The 21,820-nt window shown below is 39.9% G+C and overlaps 1 protein-coding gene across 1 annotated transcript; it reads left to right on the top strand.

The window, feature by feature from the left end:
- Nucleotides 1-938: 938 nt before the first annotated feature.
- Nucleotides 939-21,421, top strand: LOC114058998 (cytochrome b-245 heavy chain). Its single transcript, XM_027886984.1, has 13 exons — nt 939-1,044; nt 3,705-3,800; nt 5,237-5,347; nt 7,854-7,938; nt 9,173-9,318; nt 9,718-9,908; nt 12,808-12,937; nt 13,826-13,918; nt 15,283-15,536; nt 15,814-15,976; nt 16,773-16,919; nt 18,099-18,223; nt 18,925-21,421. The coding sequence occupies exons 1-13, from the start codon at nt 1,000-1,002 to the stop codon at nt 19,049-19,051; spliced, it is 1,713 nt and encodes a 570-aa protein (XP_027742785.1). The 5' UTR covers nt 939-999; the 3' UTR covers nt 19,052-21,421.
- The last annotated feature ends 399 nt before the right edge of the window (nt 21,422-21,820 follow it).

Below are 21,820 nucleotides of genomic sequence, written 5' to 3'. Positions count from 1 at the left end.
GACAAAATGATATTCCATAACATAGAACATCTTGCCCAGTATATGAGCTTGGAGAACTGTCTGGGAGCCACAGATCCCTGCTGGGAGACAGGCTGGGCATCAGTGGTGAGCAATTGTGTTGAGCATCACTTGTTCTTCTTGGGTTTTATTCCTTTCTCTCTCTCTCTCTCCCCTTTTCACTACAATTATTACTATTGTTACTGCTGTTGCTACTATTTTGTTTATTTATTTTGTTTCTATTATTAAACTGTTCTTATCTCAACCCACAAACTTTACCGGTTTTTTTCTGATTTTCCTCCCCACCGGGGGAGTGGGGAGTTAATGAGCAGCTGTGTGGGGCTTTGGTGCCAGCTGTGGTTAAACTACAGCATGAAGTGACCTGGTTCCTGGGCTGGAGGCTCAGTAAGAGTGGAAAACATGAAAAAATAGCCCATCTAATGTCCTCAGTTTTGGCTAGAGCAGAGAAGAATTAGCAAGGCTTGAATGTACTACACAAGAGGAGTGTTAGATTACATTTTGAAGCTTCTGTGTACACGGAATTACTGGGAGAGAAATAATACTTGTGATTATTTATCAACAAGGATCAGCATGAACTGCATCTCAGAGCTGAGGTGATAAAAAATGGCAAGTCTGAGCAGAGATAACTCTTTTGTGCTTTCTATATTACACCTCAGAGTGTAAAGTTATATAAAGTGGCAATCATTTTTTAGCAGAAAACCTGACCAGTTGTATTATTTACTCTATCCTTTGTATCAGAAAGAAAAAGTGGGCTATTTCAACAGTTTATATACATTTGCATTATGAAAAATTATATGTAGGGATGGTAGAAACATGTTTGAAAGAGAACTGTGGGCATGATTCAATGGTTAACTTATTTCCTAAATGAATGAGAAAGGAAACAGGTTGCTGCAAGCTTCTACTCTCACTTCCTTATGAGAGAAGACATAGAGGCTGTCTCAGAGAGAGTGGGGCTGTTGTGCACACACATCTCAGGCAATCATGGGTAACTGGGTGGAGAATGAAGGACTGTCCATCTTCGTTGTTGTAAGTACAATTTTTATTGTGATTTGTGACAAGAAAAAAGTTCTACAGAAAGTTGTGCTAAGCAGTTCTCACTGTGCCAGGGAACAATGCACCTGATTGTGCTGAAACGAGGGCAGCAAGTGCAGGGAAATGCTTCAAGGGAATAATTTTTTCAGGAGCTCTGTCTGGAATCTCAGTTGCTGTAGTCTTCATTGTTAACTGAGAAATGATCCAATATTAACTTTAATTTGCTTTGTTAGAAATATTTTAGTTAAGGAAAACAAGTGACATTATAACTCACTTAACTGTGTGCACTTCAACAAAGCAACTACATCAACCACCTTTTCTTGCACTTTTGTAAACAAAAGTGGTTGCGACTGAAAGCACAGTGTCCTGATGGTACAAAATATTTATTAGAGTCAGATTCAAGAATTTAGAGCAGAGGATCATGAATCCTTCATCAGGAGAACTAATATTTGAATTGAATTTGTTTACAGCTTGCATAGAGGGGCTGTGAAACTAGGTTAAATTAATTCTGAGCAAAATTTAAAATCATTGAAAATCCCAGTTGCATTTAAGAGTGCTGAAGAGTAACCAGGGCAATCCTCCTTGGAGAAAACTAAGTTAATGTTTCAGTGGTTTTTTCACTTCACAGTGTGAAGGGCTACAGGTATACCTAAATATATATCCTATATGCAGATATATATATTAAATAACATATACAACACAAAAATGTAAGAGCAGTTAAGGCGTTGTTGACAAGTGTGCTTAGTAGATGTAAATGGTGAAAGGAAGAAAAAGAAGACATAGAACTTAGATATTTGTGGTGATGGAAATGTGAACATCCTTATTCAAAGGAGTATTTCTGCTGCTATGAGGAATCAATACTTTCATATTACACTGTAGATGAGTAGCTCTAGTTTAGGAACATAACCCCATAGCCGTGGCATTTCAGTGCTTTGAAAGGGAGTAACTGTGTTTGCTGTCACCTTCAGTGACTTGAGGAAGTTGAAACTGCCAAGAGGTGAATTTTGGCTTTTTTTTTTTTTTTTTTCCCTACCACCAGAACTGAAATATTAAAAGAATTAATAAGAGGCCTTTATTTTGTTCAGATAAGGAACTTGGGTTTAGAGCCTCAAAGCTATAACCAGGTCAGCCAATAGGGAAGGAAACCAATGGAGACACTGATAAAACCAGCTAAAAGGACAGATCACTGGAAGCCTTACTGAAGGGTCCTGCCCTTCAGTACATTGACCAGGTACAGGGTTGTCCAGTGCTTGACAGAAACAGGACAGACACAATTTCTACTGATGTACCTCAACAGAGCAGAAACATGTCAGCCTGAACCCCATCCTGTGCTACCTCCACTGGCCCTGGTCAAAGAAATGTCTGACTGCAACTCTACCCAAGCTGCCAGAGGGTGTCACAGTGTCTCCAAAGGGTCCATGTTTCATTTGGGTTAACATCCAGAAGAACTGTAAGAGACCATCAAGATGAGGCCAAGCATCTTGCTGTTTTAAATGCTTAGGATATTTATTTAAAGTCAGAGTGTGCAAGAGTGTATCCTAAGCTTTTCATCCTCACATTAATCCTGAGCACCAAATCCTTGGTGTTTTAATGAGGACTTGGAGATTTCCCATATACTGCCTTGCCCTGCTGGAAATCCCTTCATTTCCCAGTATTTATTTACATTTTCAAGATCTGAACTAATCCCAAGGTTTATTTTTAAATATAGTGTCAGTAGGGCCAAAACAACCAGCAAAATGTGTCAGGATAACTAGGGTTAGGAGGGGTGAGGGACTGTAATGTCATAGTTCCTGGAATCCTTACCTTCTGATCAGAGAACTATCTATTCTCTATTTTCATGCATCACTCAGTAAACCTACTTAGACTGAGTGTGCACTGATGCAGATTTGTTTCAATATGGGATATGAAAGCAGCCAACCAGCTCCAGGAGGGCAAATGCCCAGGTTCATGATGATCTTTTTGCCCAGATGGACCTAAGAGTTGATAACTTGTCTTCTTGCTAAAGAAACCTGAGAAAACTTGCACGGTGAGATGAGCAAGTGTGAGAAAATTCTGCAGTACAGCTATGAAGAAGCCCAGTTTTGGATAAGTCTGCATGCTACCAATATTTAATATTTCCTGATGGATGATTTCAGACCCTCAAAGCCTCCTCTTCAATTCAGCCCTAGGTGTAACTTAGGCTATCTGTGTTTAGATCTCAAACTTCTTTGTCCTTTGTCACAGCTCCTAAGTCTTCCTCATACATAGGTTAATGTGCCTGAGGAGCTGCCATTTGGAACTGCCTGAGGAACAGCCATAAAATCCATAAATTTTAGTCGTGTTTGGAGATTCAGCTACTCACAAAATTAGTTAAACACCTGCAATATCATGGTCCTTACACAATTATGTGTGAAGTCTTTGAGCTGTGCAAAAGTTTCAGGCACACGTTGCTGTATTTTGGTTTATTGCCACTCCTGTGCCCTGTGTGCACACATCAGAGCCCATTTACACCAGAAAAATTTCTATCACCCCTGCTGAAACATTTATAGCCTGCAGAACACCTCTCTGTGCAAACAGAAGCACAGGGAACTTATCAACCATTATCTAAACTGTGTAAACTCAGATGGATGATCTCTAACAACAAACTGTAAGCTTCCTGTTTAATTCTCTTTCAGCTTGTGTGGCTGGGGTTAAATGTCTTCCTCTTTTGGTGGTACTACCTTGTATATGATGTCCCACCAAAATTCTTCTACACCAGAGTACTCCTCGGCGTAAGTACAGGACATTATTACCTTGCCATAGACAGAGCAGAGTGTTTTTGCCTGGTTTTACTTGATTGAAGCAGGGTCAAGTGGCTGGAGCAGCAGGTTCATGTAGGAGTTAAAAGTCACATGCAAACAGGTGACTGAATGCAGACACATGTCAAGTGCTTCTGAAGAGAAAGCTGGTACACAAAATAGAGAGATCCCATTCCAAACGTTTTCTCGTAACTATTATGCTCCTGGTAATTAAAGTAAACGTTAATTGTGGCTTCTTTACTAAGCAAAAGATGAATAAAATATTGCCATTGAACTATTGTGCAGTTATTTTCCCTTGCAATTATTTTTTCAGAGCATGAATAGTTTACAATGATATGAGCTCTGAAAAGCAATCATCACTCACATATTCATCAAGCATCTGAATTACAGTCAAGTTGTGAAATGATCCTGGATCCTGGGCTATTCAATATAATCCAACTGGTTAATGCAGCATTATGTGTCCTACTAAAACATTGCTTCCAAAGCTACCATGGGTCATGACCAATTGACAGGGAAAATTAATTTCTTTACATATTTTAAAACCCTGATCGCAGACACAAGAATCAGCCTAAGCTTCAAATCACAGAGCACAGGGTTTTGTCAAAGGTTTGCAAAGCTATGGCTTAATGCAACAAAGCATGAAATCCCATTCTGCATACAGCTTCAGATCTATGTTACAAATCCTGTCCTTGGCAATTGTGGTGTAGTTGCCTTTGAAGTTTCAGAGACCTGTGCTTGGATAAGTAGGGCTCAGTGTAACCCCAAGTCAGTAGCTGTGGTCTGAAACCTGAAAGGGTCCCAGTCCATGCAAGGAGAGCAAATATTATCATTTCCTTCCCCTCGTTGTGTTTGGATTAATATGGTCATTATTCCCTCATTTCAAACAGTCTTTGTTCAAAAATCTGAAATAATTTAGGGTGTGAAAACCAACATTAAGGAAACAGATTCCTAAAAGATGAGGCAGCAAATTTCCTTAGACTCCCTTTACTGACAAAAGAGAACTTACACCACTTCCCTCATAAGATGTCCATCTACCATAACCCCCAGTCAAACTGAAGCAACAGCTGTGAGACTTTCTTTGCAGCCTTGGGACACAAAACTCTACTGACGGTTAGATTTGCATCTGTGTTTGACTGTTGATTGCCAGACATGACAGGGAGTTTTTTATACAGCCATACTATTTCAAAACTGAAGGTGTCTATCTGGAGGAATGTGTTCTGCCTGCACATGTGTCTCTGACTTGACCAGAGCACGATTACTGTGAAATGTGAATGCTCACATTGTTAATGTGAGCTCTAGATCTCACACTCACTATAAGTTGTGATGTAATAAAAAAATTAGGTTTGTGCCTATCTGTGTCCCATATAATGTCTTAGGCAGCGCATTTAATAACATCTCTCCAATTACAGCGTGCCTTGGCCCTTGCAAGGGCTCCTGCAGCTTGCCTGAATTTCAATTGCATGCTGATTCTGCTGCCAGTATGTCGAAACTTGCTCTCCTTCCTCAGAGGATCAAGTGCGGTAAGATGAAGAAAGTATTTCAAAATTTATGAAAGATATTAACCTGAACAGCCTTGCAAATATGCCAAGAAACTTTGTCCAAGTTCCCCAAATACACCACACTTTGGGGATGTCCTCTTCTAAGAAGCAGCTAAGCCTGGAGTTTTGTTATGCGCAAGACTGAGGTCTACTGGTGCATCTAGAGCTCTCTTGAGAGGTTTAGCCTTGAATTAGTCCTCCCTTTTTTGATACCTCCTTAGCCTGGTGCTGCCCTGGATGCAAAGTCCCTCTTTTGGCTGGCAGTGGCTGTTGGTGCTTATACACATTTGCCTTGTTTGTCACTGATGCAAAACCCACTTAGAGAGGGAGATATCAGCCCATGTCTGCCATCTTTGCATGATCAGCCTAAGGTAAATGTAGTCTTTCACAGATATCCAGAATGGGACTTTTTTTTTAGCTGGTTCATAAATTACATTCTTTCTTGTCTAAGTTGTGTTTCCATCTCAGGATGAAACAGTTCACGGCCTTTTGAGCTTTTCTCCCAAGTGCAGCTGTTCTACTCAGCACTAAGGAACCATCACTAAGAGAAGCACAGGTGATTCTAAGTGACAGCTGGAGGGACTTCCTATGATAGTACTGACTGTATCACACTGCTAAAAACAAGATTTCAGGCTATTACAGCAGAAATAATGCAGATAGTGCAGGCCATGATCCAGTGAAAAAGCAATATCCTCCTCAAGCTCATTAAATGTCCTTCCAAATGCATAATGATTCCTCCTGTCTTTCTGGCCACTCTAATAAACACATGATCAACAAAAACAGTTCACATGAGCTGGTTTTCATCTCTAAATCTAGTATGAATTCTTTCATGCCAATGAGACAGCCTGTGGGGGCTGAAAAAGCAGAGCAGGAGAGGAAGTGGTTAAATAGATGCAGTGTTTCAAGAGCCCTTCATAAGGGAAGAGAGCGGGATATGAAGTAATAAGAAAATAATCAGAGACAACCCAGGCTGTTCCTCCATCTAGTACATATATCCTGAAAATTAGTGTGGCTGAATAAGTGAGATGTGACTGTCATATTAAGCTCCTAAATTACGTTTAGGAGTAAGGCCAGTGCCCTAGACTTTCTAAGGCACAACACTTAGGAATATAAAATTGGAACTACACACATTGGATTTTCAGTCTTTTCCTATAATCCTTCAGATTCTGGGCTGCTACAAAAGCAGACAACCATACCTTCCATGTATGTAAAAGGAAAAAGAATAGTAAGTAAAACTGTAGGGTCGAAACTGTTCTCCCCCTGACCCAAGACAGATCACCTAGTATCTGCCAAAATTCAGAGCTGACTCCTCAGGCTTCAGAAGCCAATAATGAAGATAAATTTTGTAAGAAATATGGTTGCTATTGGACAAATGCAACAGGAAAATGATGAGGTCAAGACCTTCTTGAGATTCCACAGAGCCTGATCTGAAAGTGGGTTGGGTAGAGATCTCCCAAGGTCAAAGCAGTGAAAGATCTGAAGATACTGACAGATTACTGAAAGGTTAAAACCTGATTCCGAGCACTGAGAATTGTACTCCAGCTGGGACTTCCTGCTACATTTTATTCTACAATCTTTTTAGTTGTGTCTCAAGGTACAGAGAAATTTCTCCTGGCTGATATTATAGTCTACATAAATCATTGCAACAGCCCCAGGGTGTTTGCTCCTTGTGTAGAAATGTTTGTGTGAGTTTACAAAGTGTTTACTTCCCTTGGCCAGCCAGCAAACCCAATACAAAGCAACAGCACATGATAATCATGACTTCTGCTGTGTGGAGACAGCAAATGCCAGCTTTACAGGAACTTTAAGTTCTAGGAAGACTCCCAGTGACTGCAGCACAATTCAGATGGAGCCTGTTAGGAACCCACCATCATCCTTCATGAAAACATCATTCTGTTTTTCTTAAGAACCAAATTCTTTGGTTTGTATCAGCAGAGATTTTTTCTGTCCCTTTTTGGGTAACGCCAACAATAAGTTGTAAGTGAATTCCTGCAAGTACACCCAGTATTTTGGGGAAGGAATCCCTCTGTATTATCATCATAAGTGATTAGCACATTTGGGATGGGAGCTCTCTGAGACAGTTATACCCAAACTTTACAGTCCATTTCTACAGTGTGAACCACAGCTGTGGGATCCTGATGCTAAGTGGCAACTAGAGAATCTGCCACGGCAGACTGTGATCCTTCCTTCTGTTTATAACCTGTAATTTAACACAGATAAGATATATACCTTTGTCCTACTGGATGCTAAGTTTTTTCTCATAATCAAATATTCAGTTTCAGTGAGACAGGTTGAAACATAATCTGTTATTCCCATTTTCTGAAGTAGGGGGTAAACTATTTTTAACTACATCTAGGAATGCTAGATTTTTCCTAGCAAAGCCACCAATTGTTGTGCTCAGGGTCACTGTTTTTGTCCCTGAATTTAAAAGGTATGCATAGACCACACAAACAGTCTTCCAATATGCTTTTTTTCTTCATACCCAAAGTGCTGCTCTACCCGTATCAGACGACAGCTGGACAGGAACCTCACCTTTCACAAAATGGTGGCATGGATGATCGCCCTTCATACTGGTTGGTACTCTAACTTTCTTTGTTTTTAGCCTTCTTGTCCATTTTTTTGCACAGAATCTAAGTGGGATTCAAGTTCTTAAGGCTATGGGAAGAAACCTGATTTCACTAACCTAAAGGACTCAGCATGTGCCAAAGCTTAAATCAGTTTCCAAATATTTGTCAACTGGCAGAGAGCAAAAGATAAACAAGAACCATCAACATGATTTATGAGATTTTAATAAGGGGTATTTAGCAATGCCCTGAGAACCAGGTATCCTGGCTTGAATTCTTGTTCAGATTAATTTTTTAGCTGGCATTTCTGAAACAAATAATAAAAATCATTAAAAAAAAAGTATAAAAAATGTGGACTGGCCATGAAAATGTTTTTATTATATTTTATCTCTCATTTCCTAAACTAAGGGGTTTCCACCTTTTTTTTTTTTTTTTTTTCCAACAAATGCATCATTTCTCAATGCAAGTACCTCACAGATCACACATCCTAGACCAGTCCCTGTATCAGCACATTACTTGAGCTGAGCAGGTTCCCTTTCAGAGCTGTGGCTGAAATCTGACCAGCACTTCATAGGGAAAGTATCAGGGTGACACAGGTAACATCAGGCCACAAAGGAAGTCTGCAGCAGAGGAAGATTGTCTGGGGATGTTTGATCTGTATCCATTTTGAAGGTGAATAAGTATCTGCTTATACAAGAGGAGACAAGTTTTGAAAAGTATTGTACAGCTTTACCCCTGCAATAACCTGTAGTAGAATTAGTATGAAACACCTCAGCTGTTTTAGGGGTTTTTGATACGTTCAGCCCAGCAAGAATATTAATATTGATTATTAGCAATAAAAAAGAATAAAGCAGCACTAACAAATGTGACCCCCAAAGAAATCCAGATTCACTTCTTGGACCTTCCACATAAACCCTAGATGAGGATGAGCCTGACAAATAATTTAAGCCATCCCATGCTTCAGTTTCCCATGTATGAAGGTACTACTACTTGAATTGTTGAATACCTGTGTTAAACAAAGGCGTGCTGGAAACTTCCCTTTACTTCTTACCCATGCAAATTTGGTAAACTTCAGGTGGTAAAGCTTTAACAGTAACACACATCAGTGATCTGAAATTGTGATGAAGAGGGTGGGAATGGCAGAGCTCTTAAGCTGCAGCTGACAAATGTGACAATGTTTCAAAGGTAACCCCAAACCACTGAGTACTTGTGCTTAATGCTGATTATTTCCTGTCCCTGCCAGCAATTCACACCATCGCACACTTATTCAACGTAGAGTGGAGTGTGCAAGCCCGTGTTGAAGAGAAAGAAACTCTGGCAGCTGTGCTTTCCAGCCTTGGTGACAAACCTCAAGAAAGCTACGTCAACTTTTATAGACAAACTATTGGGGTAAGTGAAATCAGGCTGTGAAATCATTATTGCATTTATTTAGATGATCATATATGACCAGAGTGCCTATTTCTGGTCAGCAAAATCCAGGTTTGGGCCATCTTGCAGCAAAACCTTGTATAATAATTTCTCTCTATTTGTTGGGAATAGTGTTGCTAAAATTTGGTGGCACCTTGAACTTTTTCACCTTAGGATTTCAAAATAGTTTAAAATCATGATGCAAAACCAAATATCCTGCAAAGCAGTCTTCTGACTGGAGTGAGATTTTGGCATTGCTGGCATAAAAATTCTCAGAGGGTGAACTTCAAACTTGTAACAAGATAGAGGGCTTGGTGAGCGATGGTTCAACTGGCTCTGCTTTGGCGCAACCCCTCCTTTAGATCAATATTTATTTCACAGAATCCTGTGGGGGGCCTGTATGTGGCTTTCACGTACTTGGCTGGTCTCACTGGCGTTATCATCACGCTGGCCCTTATTCTGATCATCACATCATCCACCAAAACCATCCGGAGGTCGTATTTTGAAGTCTTTTGGTACACCCACCATCTCTTTGTCATCTTCTTTATTGGCCTTGTCATCCACGGTGCTGGGTGAGTATTTGTGCTTATCACAAAATACGCGATAACTACAGTGTTTTAATTTAAAGCCCTCTACACACATGAGAATAGGATCTCAGTCACTGAACAACAGGTTATTGGTGCAGCAAGCTTTCCACACACACAAAAGGTTTTATGAGATTTTGGCAAACAGCTCACTGACACTCAGTTTCTCCTGACATCTTAACTGTAAAGCTCTTTACCAAGGTTCCCATTTCTAATTGTTAATTTATCTTTCTCTCCCAAAATGAATTGCTTCACACACATGCAAGTAAGGAGACCTCAGTATAAAAATTTTATACAGTTTAGAATTTTGGGGGGTAAATGAAAGCTATAGTAATCATAGATATGGATTTATATTTCAGATTGGATGAACTTTTAATATCAGCAGCATTTAAGAATTGATTTTTAGCTGCTGCAGCTCAGATACAGGCAACTCTAAGTTTTTCTAACATCCAAATGTCAAAATTTTTTTCCACTGTTGCCTCATTCCATATTTTCTTTTGAAATAGCTGAAACCCCTAATGAAACAGTTTTAATACCACACAATTTTATCCCTTAGAAAAATGAACTTTAGTTCCATTTTATAAAACCAATGATGATGAATAAAGAAAAAAAAGACTCAAGTATCCAAGCCATATTTTGTAGTTCATAATTACACTACACTGTCCTTTTTAAAGGAAATTCTAGATCCATTAGAAAGCATGCTTGAAAAATGCCCAGCAAAAATTGACTATTCAAAACCACTTCCTTTCAGTCCAGTAATGCCATAAAAAAAGACAGAAATGAGAGTAAAACAGGAAGAACAAAAATAGAAGGCAGATGGGGATCACCCCAACTATTTGTCCATTCCAATTTCCAAAACAAGAAGAATGTTTGAGCAAAACCTGCTGAAGGAAAAGAACAAATGATTCATGTTTTCTATAGCAAATATAGTAGAGTTACTGACACAATATCCAAACTTGCCAGCAGTTCCTACAGAATGCTGTCATAAAGAGGCATAGTTTATCTCAGGAGACAGAAGACTGTCACATGTATGTTTGTATACAGAGATGCACATATATTTACACAGAAAACAGAACCAAATACAATTAATAGACTCAAAGGGACAGATTCTCATCCGACACAAACTATTACCTCGCTATTGTAGCACTAATGTTTTGTTGTGCGTGAGCTATGTGTCACAGACAAACGTCCCCAGTTTCTCATCACTGTAAATGTAAAAAGAAGAGAGTACAGAGGAGCTGTTCACTCTGCTTTGGAAGCTAAAGAAAGACTGTCAGCCAAAAAAAGAAGCCATTTTAAGGCTACACTACTGAAAGCTGAATTACAGTACCAGAAGAGCATCTACACTGAGTTATAAGGGAAAAAAAGTTTTTGTTTCTCTTGTATGGGGTACTGGCATTTTCAGACCTTGAACAGAGCTTAGGGCAAGAGACAAAAACTCTCAAGCCTCCTTTCCCTTAAGCAATAGGGTGAACAGAGGGGGAAATGGGCTCCTCCTGTTCCCGTAACTCATCCCAGAGGGCAGCTCAGCTGAACCCGTTGTCATTAGCGGGGAAGTAAATTGCAACTGCAAACTGTAACTCGTGATGTTCCTGGGACAGTGTCACTGCTTCCCTTTATTTTTCAGGCAGGATATTAATCAAACCTTTAATGAGGAAGAGGTTCATTAGTAATATTAATGAGCAGTGCAATATCTTAACTTTCAAGAATGTACACAGGCTAATAATCCTCTGATAAATCTGTCACCCAAAGATAGCCGTGCATGTGACTTAAATACCATGGGTTTTTTTTTGAAATATCAGAAATGCAGTCTAGTTCATGGACACTGAACTAGAAAAGCAGAAAGGGAAGTCATGGAAAGAAGATATCAAGAGAAATATATAGCCATAAAACCAAACAACCTGATCAGAATCAGAATGTTTCTAGGCAAAATCATCAGATCTAATCTGAATTTCTCTATTATGATCCTTATCTACTAATTCTTATCTACTAATTGCCATCATTTTTGGGACTCTCACATGCCCCTGAGGTTGGCAGAACTCAAGAGAGGGGCAGGAAATAGTGAACAAGATCAGAATACACTTTTTCCCCTCGAAATTGAAACTGTCTCTCAGCAGTAGTTCTGCTACTGGAAATACAGCTGGATCAGTCAGAATTCTCTATAATAAAACAAACAGCAACAACACAAAAAAACTGCTAACCAGGCAAGAATATAAGGGCCAGAAAATCAGCTGATATGAGCTGGTATAGCTGGCATAGCTGCTTTGTGTCAGAAACATCTGTGTTAACTCATACCACCTGAATGGCTGCTCCACAGCTTTAGAGGGAGAGGAAGGGTCAAAGTAAGAATATATGTTGGAAAGGGCTCTCCAAACTTGTAAGATAACAGATGTAGTCTTTGTACTGGTCAGTAAAAAACTGATTGCTTGTCCCCTCTAGGTTTCAGATTTTTTGGTGTTTTTTGTTGTTGTTGTTGTTGTTTTGTTTTTGTTTTTGTTTGTTTGTTTGGGTTTTTGTTGGGTTTTGTTTTGGTTTGGTTGGTTTGTTTGTTTGGTTTTTTTAATTTTATTATTATTATTATTTATTTGAAAAAAAAAAAAAGTAGGATAACTCAGAAAAGAAAAAAAGCTCTCCTATTGTGACTACATCCTGGAAATGGTACTCTAGGTTCTTTACCTAATCTTGAAATCAGTATTTTCTCCCACGAACTTTCCTCCCCATTTTTACTTCTTTAATAGCAATTCTGTGCGTTTGATTAGAGCAGTAAAGCTGTATCAAAGCTGTGGCAGTGTAGAAGTCCACAACTCAGTATAAATAGAGTAGTACATAAATATAATAACAGTAAGGGACAGATTCCTTCATTTTAATTTTGTTGCCTTTTTTCCAGGCGTATTGTACGGGGGCAGACAGCTGAGAGTCTGGCTGAACATAATCCAGAGATTTGCTACAAGAACTTCACTCACTGGGGGAAGAAAGGGGCTTGCCCAATCCCCCAGTTTTCAGGGAACCCTCCTATGGTAAGAAAAGTTGGCTTGAGTGTAAATCTGATGGAAAATGTTTACAGTTTACTCATTTTCTTAAATAATATATGCACCTGCATAGAAATACAGCCATGTAACCCTCAGTGCTCTTCAGTGGCAGCTTTCCTTACATGAAGCAATACATTTCAACACAATGGATGATAAGTAGAAGTGGACTAAGACAGACAGACAGACAGATAGACAACCCCACTTTCAGTGTACCCTAAAATGAGCACAATTAACAAGAAAAGCAAATGAGCAAATGGTATCTGAGAACTGTTTATCCAAAAAGTGAAAAATGGCTTCTGGGGTTTTCTAGAAATGCATAACAGATAGTTTCAGATTATTAATGGATCATTAACAGAAAATTAATGCCTCTGGAAATGTGACATTGAAACTTTGGCTTTTATTGACTAACCAAGCTGGGTTTTCTTTCACGTATCAGATTGATCTGTTAACAGAAACCACATATTTTACTGCAGTAATACAGACATGAGTCAATAATACATTTAGAGTTTTACTCCATATTTCACTTTGTTACCTTATTTTTTAGACAGGGACAAAATTGCTTATAGGAAAACATTTTGCTGTAACTCTGGTAGAAACTAAAAAGCCAAATGTAACTCCATCCAGAATTTTGAAGAAGTTATTTATCTTAAGGGTTTCCCAACTCTGACTAAAAGAAACCTAGATTACTTGAACTTCATCACTGCTTGTAGCATCTCCAGGATTTGATTTAACCCAAGTTGCTATCCAGTCGAGTGGAAGGTGTCCCTGTCCACAGGAGGCGGGTTAGAACTAGGTGATCTTTAAGATCCCTTCCAACACAAACCTTTCTATGATCCTATGATTTTCATCACTTGACTTATTGTCTTCTGCTTACAGACATGGAAGTGGGTAGTAGGTCCCATGTTTCTGTACCTGTGTGAGCGGCTGGTGCGGTTTTGGAGGTCACAGCAGAAGGTTGTTATCACAAAGGTATGTGCTGATGCTACACTTAATACCAGGCAAAACACTACCATTTTTTTTTTTTTCCAAATGGTGCAGCAAAGCCAGAGGCTCCTACACAATGAAGTTATCAGTGAAAGGCATGTTGTGACTGCTGTCATGATGCAAACCTCTAACATTCTCTAAAAGGGACCAAGAGGAGGAAGTTTAGCTAAGGCACAGGACTGAATCTTAGCAAATGTTCTTTGTGGTGGGTGAAAAATTCTACAATGCAGAAATTCCACAGACTTAAGAGTAATTTAACATACAGTACCAATGAATTCTGAAAATGAGAGTTAAAGGTTGATTATTTTATACCCTCAAACCTAATGTTGAGCTTCCATTCCCAAGATGTGTTGCAGAAATACTAGCACAGGTTCTGTAAGTCTGACAGTCAAATTATCAAGCCACTAAGCTCAAATATATAAAAACTACCCTGGCCTTTACCAATGTAACTTCCTCACATGACACTGTGCTGCATCTTGAGGACACACCCTGTTCAAATCACAGCAGGGCTTGGGGGATGTCATTAGATGTCTCCACTGTGCTCTGGAATAATGCTGACATGATAGAAGGCGCCTGTATACTAGTGTGCTTTTGGTAATTTTACCAAAATATCTGTGAACCATTTCTACACCATATGTCTATTGTGTCTGTTTAGTGACCTGTTAGCAAAAAAGGTCTTCCATAGTTGTAAGCACTGCTATTAATACCCACATTAGCGGATAGAGAGGCTTGATTCTCCCTCCTGCAAATCTCTTTTGAAAAATGAAAATAACTTTGGCAGACAATTTTAGAACTAAAAAATCACAGTGGCAGAATTACTAGCAACTACTAGCCTTGCTTCTAGAATATTGCTTCCATTTATTCTAAAAAAAATAGCCAAGGTCCCACCCAACTATAACAACAAAATGTCAGTTTCCAGTGGTACTATCTATCCAATTCCTTATCTGTAGGATAGCTCTATGGTTTTTTTCCTTTATTTATTTACAGTCAGGTCCATTAAAAACATGCTCTGTGTCACTGTGTAAGGTGCATCTGGAATTAACAATGTGCACATGTAGATCTGGTGATGTGTTACAAGATGTGCCAGTCTGGCCTGTCCTTTTTGGAGGGACTCCAAGCATGGTGTGAAAAACTATTTCGACCAAAAAATCGACATCTTCTCCAGGCTTTCATCTGGCTGTCAGGTGCCGTTCCTCACTCTCAGTTCTGCTGGGAAGACAGTTTCACCTGCTTCCCTTTCTCTCACAGCAGAGGATGATGACAAGGATGGAAGATGTTGATACATCCAGTGAACAGTGAACACAAATGTTGTCTCTTCCTGTTTTTCTCCCTTGTCCTTCTCACTGCAGGTGGTCATTCATCCCTTCAAGACAATTGAGCTCCAGATGATGAAAAAAGGCTTCAAGATGGAGGTTGGACAATACATTTTTGTCAAATGTCCAGCTGTGTCTAAACTGGAATGGCATCCATTTACATTAACCTCTGCTCCAGAAGAGGATTACTTCAGCATTCATGTTCGTATTGTGGGAGACTGGACAGAGGGCTTGTTCAATGCCTGTGGGTGTGATAAACAAGAATTCCAGGAGGCATGGAAGCTGCCCAAGTATGTACAAAGAATCTCTGTGGTAAAGTTAACAAACACCTGAGACAGTTTAAATTTTGCTCAACCAGTTTGGTGACACCAGTGATAAAACCTTGACAATTTTCATCACAGCTTTAGGTGGCTCTTTACAGTTTCTCCTATCAACTCCACCTCTCCTTTTGCTGACGAGTGCTCAGTCCAAATATGCATTGGAGCAGACAAATACCCTTATACTGTTATTTAAAATGGTGTTAACAAATATTCACTATTGGTTTACTGAGCATACTTTCCATTTCAGGATAGCTGTGGATGGCCCCTTTGGAACAGCGAGTGAGGATGTGTTCAGCTATGAAACTGTTATGCTTGTGGGAGCTGGAATAGGGGTCACCCCCTTTGCATCTGTGCTCAAGTCTGTGTGGTACAAATACTGCCACGATGCAACCAACCTAAAACTCAAGAAGGTACATGTCCTCATCCCCAGAGCCCATGTAATTGTTCAAGAGCCAAGAGCCCAAATCAAAATAGGCAGAGCAAAGGTTAGCTGGCTCCAGATATATGTGAGTACTAAAAGAAGAAAGAGTCCAGTTGCCTCACAAGGTTAGTAGGAGGGATCAAAAGCAAAAGCATAATGAAAGGAGAAATAGCCCACGAGCAAACACACACACCGACTGTGGCCCTGGGGATTTCCACTTGCACTGGAGATGGTGTTCAATCTGCTTGAGGAACACAAAGTCTGAGGCACTAATGTAGCCTGGGCAAATATTGCATTCCTTCCCCAAGCACTTTTCATCAGTGGAAGAGCAAAGTTACCATCTTCCTCTCCCCTCCTGCACCTGGAAACTCCCTGTGCAGAGGTGTGGGGTCATACTTTGCAGTTGTGGTCCTATTCAGAGAACAGAACTGGTTTTGTTATCTACTTTATCTTGCCTGCCAGCAGACAGAAAGAGAGTTCACCTCTAAATCATTTCTTTATGTCCTAACAAACTGTTTTACAAGGATGTAAGTAGGGAAACATTGTGAACTAAAAATGTGGAAGAGAAATAGAAAGATATTTCCTTGTTCTTGCAGTTGGTCATTCAGCTTTACAACCCTGCCAGCATTAAAACTCCTGAATAGCTTCAACAGCATCCTACCCATCTACTGAAGTGGTCAGGACAATTCCTACAAGAACTCCACAATCCCCACTCTGTCAGCAGACATAAACCCAGAAACCATAAGTGCCTATATCCCCTGACAGTTCACTCTTGTCTCTTCCAGATTTATTTTTACTGGCTTTGCAGGGACACTCATGCCTTTGAATGGTTTGCTGATCTCTTGCAATCTCTGGAGGCCCAAATGCAGGAGAGGAATAATGCAGATTTTCTCAGCTACAACATCTACCTTACAGGCTGGGATGAAACTCAGGTAACCACACAGTGGAAAATATGACTTCCACGTGCACTGGGGTTAATGTTAGCAAGTCTGTTTTGATAGATGTTCAAATGGTCTTTTATCCTGGGCATCCGTCTCTCAAAGGTTTTGAATGCAGACAGGTATTATCCATCAGGAGTTACATGGAATCAGCAACTAATGTGCACTCTGACATCCTACCTGGTTTACTCTGGCTGTGCACTGTGGGAATCAGGCTTTTCTCACAGCAGCCACCTTAGCTGACCATGGAAGTATCTCTAAAACAGCTAATGCTGCCTAAAGCATATAATTAAGAGCATTTTGGACCAGAGAAGTTGATGCACAAAGTGTGAACAATAGCAGCATATTTGTTTCAGGACTCCCATGGGTTCCCTGTCTGGTCCCACACCTGTAGATTGCTGTGAGGGTACAAAGGAGCAGCCACTTGAGAACATGTGATGAGTCAGGGGAAGTGCTCACTCTTACTTTTAGTGAGGTTTTTATTTAGTTACATCTCACTGCTGCAAAATTCACCATGTGCCTACAGTGCTGTAGCTCAGCTAGACAGAGAGGGAAGTGGAGAAGCAAGGTAAGATGTTATCACACGTGCAATGTTGAAAAACAGGAAGGGAAGAAGAAAAGTCACGCAATTTTTGCTTGAGGAGAAAGTTACCTGTAACTTTTTCTTTTTTCCTCACATAAAAGCTCTACAGAACTCTACAAGGCCAGAACTTAAGCCCTTAACCACATCTTTTCCTGGCTTAACTTGACTGGTCTAGGTGAAAGTTACCTCATATGGATCAAACCTTCCAGAGAGCAAACTGGCAGGATTTCATGAGAGTCAAGGGAGTTGTGTTAATGTACCTGAAGGGAAAGTTTTGTTTTAATTTGTATCCTTGTTTTAGAATTCTTAGACCAAAACATTTCATTGCAAAAGAAATGTAATTGATTGCTGTGATCAATGGTGCATAACTTTTAACTCTTGAGATCACCCCATGTGGGGAAAAGTAATGGGTAGATATTGATAGTCAGGACTTTATTACTGTTAGCTTTCCTTTCAAAACACTATAAATTCCATATTCTTTGTTGGGAAATAATGCAGTCAATATTGACATTCTTAGTTTTTTAACAGGACATGATGCTGCCATATCTAGCTCTGCCTTTACACTGCCCTTTGTGTTTCGTTTCCCACAGGCCACTCACTTCGTGGTGCATCATGAAGAAGAAAAAGATGTGATTACAGGCCTTAAACAGAAGACCTTGTATGGAAGACCTAACTGGGAAAACGAGTTCAAAACTATTGCTGAGCGGCATCCTGGGTAAACCTATGCAAATTTATAATGTCTAAGGACTTCCTCTATCTAAATGCCATGTTCCTTTGGCTGATAAAGTCTGAGGAGCTTATTTTTTTTTTTTTCCTAGCAATCTCCAGGTATCTTCTATTTTCTTTTCAGTAATGAACATGAGCTATGATCTTGACCAAAGTGTTTAGACCTACAATTAAAAAAAAAAAAAAAAAAAATCATCATTTTTTTGGTCAGGTACTTCTTGGAGTCTATAATTACTAGCAGAAGATTTAGGAAAAAAACATACCCCACCATTTCAGCTGAAGTAGATAGGAATGATAGGTGATGTCTAAATAACTCCAAACCCACTTTCTACTTCTAAAAACAAAACCTGAATATGGATGACCTTTAATTAAGCAGCTAAAATTAGCAGGAATAAACCAGACAGCTCCTCTCAAGATCTGTGCCATAAGATCTTCGCAGCTCTATTTCCTTGATCCAGTGAGGTTGTAAACCTGCTTTCACTGACTTCTGCTGAGTTAAGATTCAGCCCATCTTTATTTTAGAAGCAGCAGTAAGTTTTAAGGGGTTATAAATTTTAAGAAAGAGACATCCCATTCTACTTTAGTTCCTGTAATTGAGGAAAAAAATATTTGCATCTATATAACATAAAAATTATTTACATCAAGAGCATCCATACCTAGTTTCTGACCATATTTTCATTTTCTTAACAGCTCCAGAATAGGTGTTTTTCTCTGTGGACCTGAGGGCCTAGCTGACACACTCAGCAAGCAGAGCATCAGCAACTCAGAAGCTGACCCACGAGGAGTACACTTCATTTTTAACAAAGAAAATTTCTAACTATCAAGCATGTGGGAGTCATTCAATACAAAGTCTAAAGACTGGATGTGTTTCCCTGTTTGGAGTCTGGGAGGGACAGCTGCACTTCTAATGTCAGCTACACTAACACAAATCCCTTTGCTTCTTGGGAATTATTTTGGCACTGTGGTAAAGTAAAAGAGTAAAAGAGTCAGGTTTTAGCTTAGGGAAGTTTGCACTGCCCTCCACGTGCTGGCTATTTAGTAGAAATCTATTTTCTTTGTCTGTGTGAGGGGATTTCCCCTCAATTAACTGCCTTTATCCTCCTATTATTCATCATGACTGCTGAACAGTCCAGGCTGACTTACACGTTTGGGAGCCAGTTCACACTGATAAAACTTAATGCTATTGAACAATAAAGCATTCTAGCATAATGCTTGCTATTAGGAGACAGCTTATCCTGGCTGCAGCCAGTCCCTGAAAAAAGGGGAGTTGGGGAAGGGTGACTGGGAAAGTTAGTCCCGTGCAAGAGGAAAACTCTTTTGCGCACCTGTGTCTTCCAGGCTTCCAACATAATCCTTAAACGTCCTGTCCAACAGAGAAGAGCATGCAGGGAGCCGAAAAGCAGCTTCTCCTCTTTAGGGAAGTAGAGAGCTGAAAAGGAACCACCTGGGCTCCTGAGGACCACCCCAGCTGCAGGGGTATGATGAGGACAGACAGATTCAACCCCAGGCCCACACCTGGCATATGAGCCATTGCTTGGCTGCTTTGAGCACACTCAGTTTCAACTTCTTCAGGTTCACCGTGCAGGGATCCAAACAAGAAGAGGTTTTGTGTTTTCAAGACTGCCATTGCTCATTTTCGAGGCCAAAAAAGCTTGTTGTTAAATGATTTAATGGGTAATTTTAGAAGCACTCTTAAAAGCGCACAGTGCTTTTGGCCCTGTTGCTCAGCTGTTCCTCTTTGATGGTGAACAAGGCTTGAGAAAGGAATGACCACTTTTTTCACAGCTATGAAATAAGACTCCCATGCAGAGCACAGTACTTCTCTGTGCACACTACAGGTAGCAGGTTCTTAAAAACAACAACAAAAAGAGAACTGAAACTTTTAATAGCAGTAGGGAGAATATAGCAGAGGGAAAAAAAAGGCAATAAAACCAGAAGCATAGAAAAAATATTGAAAAAACAAGCACAAAAAAGCCTTGAAAAAGCCACAGTTAAGTATATTATCAGTCTCCTGTTCATCCCAGTTACCTGCTTAGTGACTTTTAAACTCCACAGCCAAGCCCTGTGATAGTTCCTACACAGCACAAGACCTTGTTGACAGGTTCTTACAGTCACAGAAGAAAGTGGTGGTCTCCTTGTGCAATTTCAGACAAGTTCGTGCAGCCATCTGGTTGCATGTGGCATATTTTACACCTCATCTTGCCAGACAGGATGTGTTCTCCATTTAGAGCATTTTTAAATGTTAGTGAAGGTCTCAAAGCTACTTCAGAAAGACAACCTACCAGCTCCTATTTATTAATATCAGTTTTTGACGAATGTTGGCAAAGATCAACTCTTGGTGGGTAATTTTACATTTCTTTCCCTCAGAAAGGCCATATTCAAATCCAGATAATTCTGTCTGAAACACACCTATTAAAGAATAGTAGAACATAAGCAGAAACAAAGAAACTTCTTCTGTGGAATAAAAAATATTGCTACTGAAATATAATAAGTGTCTCTTCCTATGCAGAGAGTACTGAAATATTTGCCTTTGATTTTAATGAAAATGTGATCAGGCTTTTAGAAAGTGGGCAAAGAAGAATCACAAGGGTTCTAAAGGAGACAGCATATTTATCATATGAAAAGACTTGGAGGGGTGTATTTTAAGTCACTCATTAATTTTCTAAACATTTCCATATTTGTCCTTAAAAGGGATCTTTTCTGACTCAGTCATTTGCAATGACAGTCCCTAACCTGCTGCACACTGGTACCAGGGCTTGTTCATCACCTGGAACTCAGAAAAAGTAATTCCGTGTTTATTAATAAATCACCATCTTCCTAAAACATATAAAAGAACAAGCAAGTGAGAGCTTCTCAGTTTCTTTCAAAAGTTTGTTATATTCCTGCTAAAATAGCAAGCCATGCATTATCAGTCATGGTCTGAATATGTTTATGTCTAGGATACATGAGTGAAACAGAGAGTACTGAAATACAAATATAAGAGCCAAACTAGCTTGTCTTCAGGGTAGTGGGTTACAGGTGAGCCTAAAAGACAGTCCTCCTTTGTGGCCAAATGCCACTGCTTGCAATCTGACAAGATTTCCATTGGGGCTCTTGCTGAAAACTTCCTTCTTCTGTGTGTTCATGGATTTTCTCTCTAGGTGGCAGGGAAAGGGATCACTTTCTCAATAAACTGATTCTTTTGCTGCAAAGTGGCTTACTCCAAAAGGCCTGCTCTGGAAACAAAGGGTGGTCTCTCACCTTTGGTTGAGAAACTGCAAATGGTACTCAGCAGTTCTGGCAAGGCTATCTGGCACCATGACCCTGCTGCAGTAGCACCATCAGTGTTTTCTGAAAGGCAGAGCTGTCTCAAGGTTGGTTCTGCGGATCTCGAGGTGAAGCAGCGTGAGTGGGGTGGCACTGAATGGTTGAAGGAAGGACTTGAGGGAGTTCCATGTTTCATTGATGACGGTCAATTGCCACCACAAAACTCTTCCTTCCATCTTTACAAAGCTCCTGATTTGCTGGGTGACAAAGTAAATGAATGTTGTGCTTGCTCTGGCAGAGCTCTGCCACTGCCCGCACCCACCAGGGTCTCTGGGAGCCC

The sequence above is a fragment of the Empidonax traillii genome, unplaced genomic scaffold (genome assembly GCF_003031625.1).
Source record: "Empidonax traillii isolate 1590-97213 ecotype Southwest subspecies unplaced genomic scaffold, ASM303162v1 scaffold1:size7828297, whole genome shotgun sequence".
In the NCBI taxonomy this organism is placed as follows: Eukaryota; Metazoa; Chordata; class Aves; order Passeriformes; family Tyrannidae; genus Empidonax; species Empidonax traillii.
The sequence above is the reverse complement of the archived record's forward strand: the minus strand, read 5'-3'. Positions and strand labels throughout refer to the sequence as shown.